Here is a 5,696-nt window from a genome sequence, read left to right on the forward strand (position 1 = left end):
GGCAGGGAGGTTAAGCCCTTTCCCGGTGGCACGCTGCCTTCTGCGGGCTGTAATGAAGCCCATACACACTAGATGGCCCCAGGAGAACACAGCGCTGCTTGGAAATTGCAACCAAACCCGGCTATTTTGGATTAAAAAAAGATGATAAATAAATTTGGTTACTCCAAGTCCCATCTCATAGAATTTTTTAGACTGAGTTTGTCAAGGTGACCAAAAGGCAATTGGCACATGTGTTACGGGGAAGCTGGAGAATAGCACTGAAATTTTATATTTATACAATAGAGATAGGCCTGGTTAATTACTTGTAAGGGCTTGGGAACAGAAGTGATTTTGGCTCCATCGTACCAACCAAACAAACACGTCTATCAATCAGAATCCCCACAGCTAAAGAATAAATGCCTGGGGGTGGTCCCAGGGGTGATTTTTAGCACTTTGACACAGCCTATGAACCACACTACATGTCTTCTTTAGGGTCGGGTCCCCAGCAGGATTTATTTCTGCGTCAAGGAAGATTACAGCTAATAGGATTTGCTTCTTGGAGGCTGTTGGCATGTTTGGTGCAAACCCTGCACAGTGCTTTCTTAAAGGAGAATATGGACCCTATTTGTCATATTTTGCTTCTTCTTCTGGCCTTCCACAAGATAAACCCATCTGTTTCATCTTGTGTCACAGGATGCTCTTGTTCTCAAGACAGCTTTGGAAGGTAAGAATGCTCGTTACCCTAGTCGTAGCACCAGCAAAGCAGCTCACAGAGTCCCAGTACATATTTGCTGATGATGTGAGCACCAAAACCAAGCAGATGGCTCCATGAGATGCCTCCTCTAATACTTGAATAGTACTAGCTTGAGCATAGAATGCCATTTCTCTTATTTCCCTGAGATATGTAGTTGCATACGTAGCAATTTTTATGACATCTTAATTGTATTCTTTGTGGGAAAATGGGTGTAAAACACAGGGAAGGATAGCTGTATGGCTTATGCATGCCCTGCATACTATACCTTATAATTATTCAAGTGCTTGTAGATCTATATAGGGAACTGGTTTGTTAGCCATGAACATAGTGTGTGACCTGGAGAATTTTCTGGTTTCGTCCTTAGGAGTTTGCTCTGCATGTCTGCACTGCTGAGACAGATCCCAGCAAACATCCCTCAGGACATCCGGAAAATTAGAATAGAAAATTCTCACCTAACAGAATTGCCTCGTGGGTCTTTTGAGAATGTTAGTGCCTTGGAGTATCTCTGGCTCAATTTTAACAACATCACGGTGATGCACATCAAGAGCCTGGAATATCTGCCAGCTCTGAAGGAGCTGCGCTTGCAAGGGAACAAATTAAGTTCAGTGCCATGGACAGCATTTCAAGACACCCCGGCTCTGAAAATCCTGGATCTGAAGCACAACCGGCTGGATGTCCTTCCAGAACACGCGCTCCGCTATCTGCCCAACCTGACCTATTTAGATCTATCCTCAAATCAGCTTACTGTCATATCCAGGGATGTCTTCTACAACTGGCCTGTCTACCAGAGAAGCCAGAGGGTGGAGGGGCAGATAGAAGCTATTTCCAATGCCGTCCTGGCCCTTCATGACAACCCCTGGATTTGTGACTGTCGCCTGCGGGGATTTGTCCAGTTTATCAAGTCAGTTGGCCCACCTATTATTCTGATGAATTCCTATTTAACTTGCTCAAGCCCAAAATTCAGGGCAGGGAAGTTTTTTCATGAAGTGGAGCTCAACAGCTGCATGAAGCCCCTGACCTCAGCCCTTGACACCAACCTGACAGTCCCAGTGGGGCTGAACGTCACTCTGACCTGCTTTGTGCAAGCCAGCCCTTCCCCGGCTGTCTGGTGGACCTATGCGCTCAAACTTTTAAGGGCATTTAATGGTAAGAAAAGCTTTTTCTTCTTTTTTTTTTTTTCATTAAAAATTTATGTTCTGCTATTCTACTTACATAGGCCTTCAGGCCATCACAGTCACCACACCATCTCTCAGCCCCTTTAGAGCATCACAGTTATTGTGGTGGCAATAATCCAAATACTCTTAATCACTCTATGTGTCTAAGCATGCCTGACCCGTATGAGAAGAGCTGCTTCAAGCAGGATATCAGTCAAAGATGATGGCCCCATTTTTACACGTTATTTTATGTGTGGATTTTTAGCTCTTTCATTATAACACATGATGTGCAAGAACTAGTAATAATACATCAGTTATACATCTATAATAAATATGTAGTCATCTAGACATGTGTGCATATTTACACTATATATTATATAATACACACATATATGCACACACAGTCTATATAATTATATTTGTACGTACATGTGTGTTTGTAGGAGTGCGCGCGCGCGCACACACACAGAGAATTGTATGTTTCTATACTATTCCCATATGTTTTTTCAAGAAATACGCACACAAACCAGAAAGCCCTACAGCCCTGTTGCCTGTCTGTGCCCATTCATGTTCTACAACCAAAACAGAGCTTGTCATTCTCCATAAGCCTTCCTTATTTACGTTCTTTATTGAGGGTCTTCTAATATGAGGCCTTTCCCTCCCCATCCAGCTTGGCTCTTACATGGTCTCCCTCACATTTATTTTTACTGAGAGCCTTCCATAGCACAAATTGCTATTTTCATCAGGTAAGCTAATAATGCATGCAGGTACCACACAGGTTACGTGTGTTCCTAATAAGGCAGCTAGCTAAATAAGATAGCATTAGCCCTTAATCCTGGACTGATATTTGCTTTAATTGCAACGTTGTAGCAGCACTTGTGCATCTTTCCACAAGCACATACTGAATTAATTACACACAGGCTTTTCCCGACCACAGCTATGCGGCCCTATTTGGATAGACGACAGGGTGTTTCATACTGTTCTTAAAGCTGCATCTCACTTCCAGCCCAACACCTCCTGGCTCTACACACCTCTTTTTGGCCCGAGCCTCTTGAGACTGACATTTTTCTGCACTCAATCCTAATGGAGGACGGAGAGCGTGTCCAAAATGCAGCTGTGCCTCCTGCGCCTCAGTGGCTGGCTCTCCCTGGCTTGCCCTGACCTGAGCGTGCTGACGGCACATGGGCGGCTTGGCCTTTGCCCACAGCAGCCTCCCCAGCCACTTGCACTGGGCTGGGGGTTGGACGCACTCCCTCTCTCCCATGCTCGGGTGTCCCCGTGTGTTTATCGCCTTTTGGCCCGGATAACGCTTTGCTGACGAGCTCTGTGGGGTTCGGTGCGTTCCTGCGTCCCTCTTCTGCTTTCCCTGGGCAGGGCAGGTCCTGCCTGGCCTCCATCCCACACCAGAGTGGTCTTGGGGCTGCCCCAAGGCCATGGTGGCTCCCCACCTGCAGGGGCAGGAGGGGGCCGCCGCCTGCTGACACAACTCCCCTCTCTCCGCAGTGTCCACCGAGCCTGTCGGCGAGGAGACCATCCGCTCAGAGCTGCTGATCCCGGCCGCACGGCCAGCGGACGCCGGCAACTACACCTGCACGGCGGCCAACTTCTTGGGCAACGCCTCGGTGGCCATCACCCTCCGTGTGGGGTCCCCGTGGGCGTCCACCACGCCCCCGGGCTGGGCCGCCGTCGCCCCTGCCGAGCCGGGCGCCCACGTAGAAGTGCGCATCGCCAAGCAGACCGTCTACGGCATCACCCTGGAGTGGTTTGCGGCGGCGGCGGCGGCGGCGGACCCGGGGGAGACCTGGTACACCCTCCTGGTGGGCCGCTACGATGCCGCCCAGAAAGACGCCATCTACATCGGTCCCGGCGTCAACACCTACTCGGTGACCGACCTGCTGCCCGCCACCAAGTACGAGGTCTGCGTGGCCGTGCGCAACCAGGCGCCCCGCAAGGGCCAGTGCGTCGTCTTCGTCACGGGCAGCGATGTCAGCCAGCTGGAGCAGCGCGAGAAGCTCATCCACATCGTGGTCATCGTCTGCGCCATGGTGCTGGCCGTGCCCGCCGGCATGTACGCCTGCACCGCCGAGGCCCGCCCCGGCTGCCTGGCCCGCTGCCCCGGAGCTTGCCCCCGCCGCCGCCACGGGGGCCAGGCGCAGGCTGCCGGCAGCAAGGAGAGCACGCTGGACAGCCTGCCCGCAGGCAGCGAGGATGGCCTTTGCCGCCCCGAGGGCGGCCGCGGCGCCCGGCGGCCCCCGGCCCGCGAGGAGCCTGGCAAGACCCGGCCGCCCCACAGGAACAGCGCCGACCTCTACTAGCCCGGCCCCCCGCCCGCCCCGCGAAGGCGGCCGCAGCGGCACGTTTTATGGACCACCTCGAGCCGCAGCGCACGGTGGTCTTCTTGGGTGACCACGCGAGGAAGGCTCTGCGCTGCAAGGACTTGGCGCGCGACTGGGGCTCACAGCAGGCTTGGGGAGCCCCGGGAACGGGGGTACCCAGGGTGCGCGGCTGTGCCCCCGCAGCTCCGGGCCGCCGCCGCAGCACTGTGGCGGAGCAACGCACGCGGACACGCAAGAAAACAAGCATTAACAAAAAACCCACCCCAACACCAATAGCGACGTGCATGGCAAAAGGCCAAAGGTCTCCCCTTGCTCACTTGCGCGGGCGAGTCTTTCTGCCTTTTTCCTAGCCGGGGGTGGGTGGGAGGGTTGTGTGCGGCTCTGCCCTGTGCTGGTGCCGGCTTCTCCTGTGTGCTGCCTCACAGAAACAGGACGGGGGAGCCAGGGCAGGGCTGTGCTCATAACCAGCAACAAAAAGTAGGGAAGGAATGGGTCAACGTGATGGAGCTCTTGTGTTCCACTTGGAGAAACCCTTTTTTTTTTGATCAGGGGTGTTGGGTGTTGGTTGGGGGGGGGTGTTTGGTTTGTTTGGTTTGCTTTGTTCTGTTATTTTTTTTTTCCTTACCCCTCCATAAGGTTTACACAGCCCTAAGAGGTTTACAGCTTCTATTGTACCACAACCAGGAAAACTGTGAGGGCTTACTGAACACCAGCATAAGATAGCCGCAGCACAGGGTTTGGGGTTTTTTTGAGTTGTTTTCGGTCTTTGTTTTTTTGCACTAGGGAGAAGGGGAGAGCCTTTTACTTGTGTCCAAACATATCTTAGAGGTCCATTTTAGCACGCACGCACACACAGACACATATATACCTAACGCCTCTTGCTACACAAGTGGAGTGTTGATATATTCTTTTTAAAGTTAAGAAGAAAAATGAACAGTTTGTGTTTTGCAGGCAAACACTCAACTGCTGTTTCCTCTTCCACCTTCCCCACCGCTTGCCTCCTTTTCCCCAGGACAGCACTGTGGCTGCGGGCTGATGCGGCGGGTGACAGGGATGCTCAGCCTGAGCCGGGCTGGCAGGACAAGTGGCCGGTGGCAGAGAGGGTGGTGGAGCTGGGGTTTGGGAACCGAAGGTGTGAACTGGGCACCTTCCCCAAATGCAGATGGGCCGCCTGCCCATCCTGCTGCTTTGAAACCAAAGCTTGCCTCCTTTCTAGAGGCAACGTACCCCAAATATGCATGTGAAAGGAACCGGTCCCTGCTTGCGGAGCAGCTCACGCTGTGTTTCTCGGGGGTCTGAGGACACGTGACTTATTTTTTTCATTTTTGGCCTCGTGCTTTCCAGCACAACCAAAGCACATGGCCAATAGACCTGCAGCCCTTGTCATATGTGTTGTTATAGACCGCCTCAAGAAGTTAAAAACTAGAAAAGAAACCTCAGCTGTAAGGAGAGATAAAGTTTAATGTGAGCTTC

At 52.1% G+C, this 5,696-nt stretch overlaps 1 protein-coding gene across 1 annotated transcript; it reads left to right on the forward strand.

The window, feature by feature from the left end:
- The first annotated feature begins 593 nt into the window (after positions 1-593).
- On the forward strand, positions 594-4,202 carry LRIT2 (leucine rich repeat, Ig-like and transmembrane domains 2). The gene is made up of 3 exons (XM_075026896.1): positions 594-703; positions 1,098-1,879; positions 3,391-4,202. Exons 1-3 carry the CDS (start codon positions 594-596, stop codon positions 4,200-4,202), a joined length of 1,704 nt encoding a protein of 567 aa, XP_074882997.1.
- Positions 4,203-5,696: the final 1,494 nt, after the last annotated feature.

Source organism: Buteo buteo, chromosome 4 (assembly GCF_964188355.1).
Source record: "Buteo buteo chromosome 4, bButBut1.hap1.1, whole genome shotgun sequence".
Taxonomy (NCBI): Eukaryota; Metazoa; Chordata; class Aves; order Accipitriformes; family Accipitridae; genus Buteo; species Buteo buteo.

Coding starts and splice junctions, on each gene's coding strand:
- LRIT2 (XM_075026896.1), top strand. CDS start 594: ATGGACCCTATTTGTCATATTTTGCTTCTTCTTCTGGCCTTCCACAAG. Junction 704..1,097: donor TCTCAAGACAGCTTTGGAAG/GTAAGAATGCTC, acceptor TTTCGTCCTTAG/GAGTTTGCTCTGCATGTCTG. Junction 1,880..3,390: donor ACTTTTAAGGGCATTTAATG/GTAAGAAAAGCT, acceptor CTCTCTCCGCAG/TGTCCACCGAGCCTGTCGGC.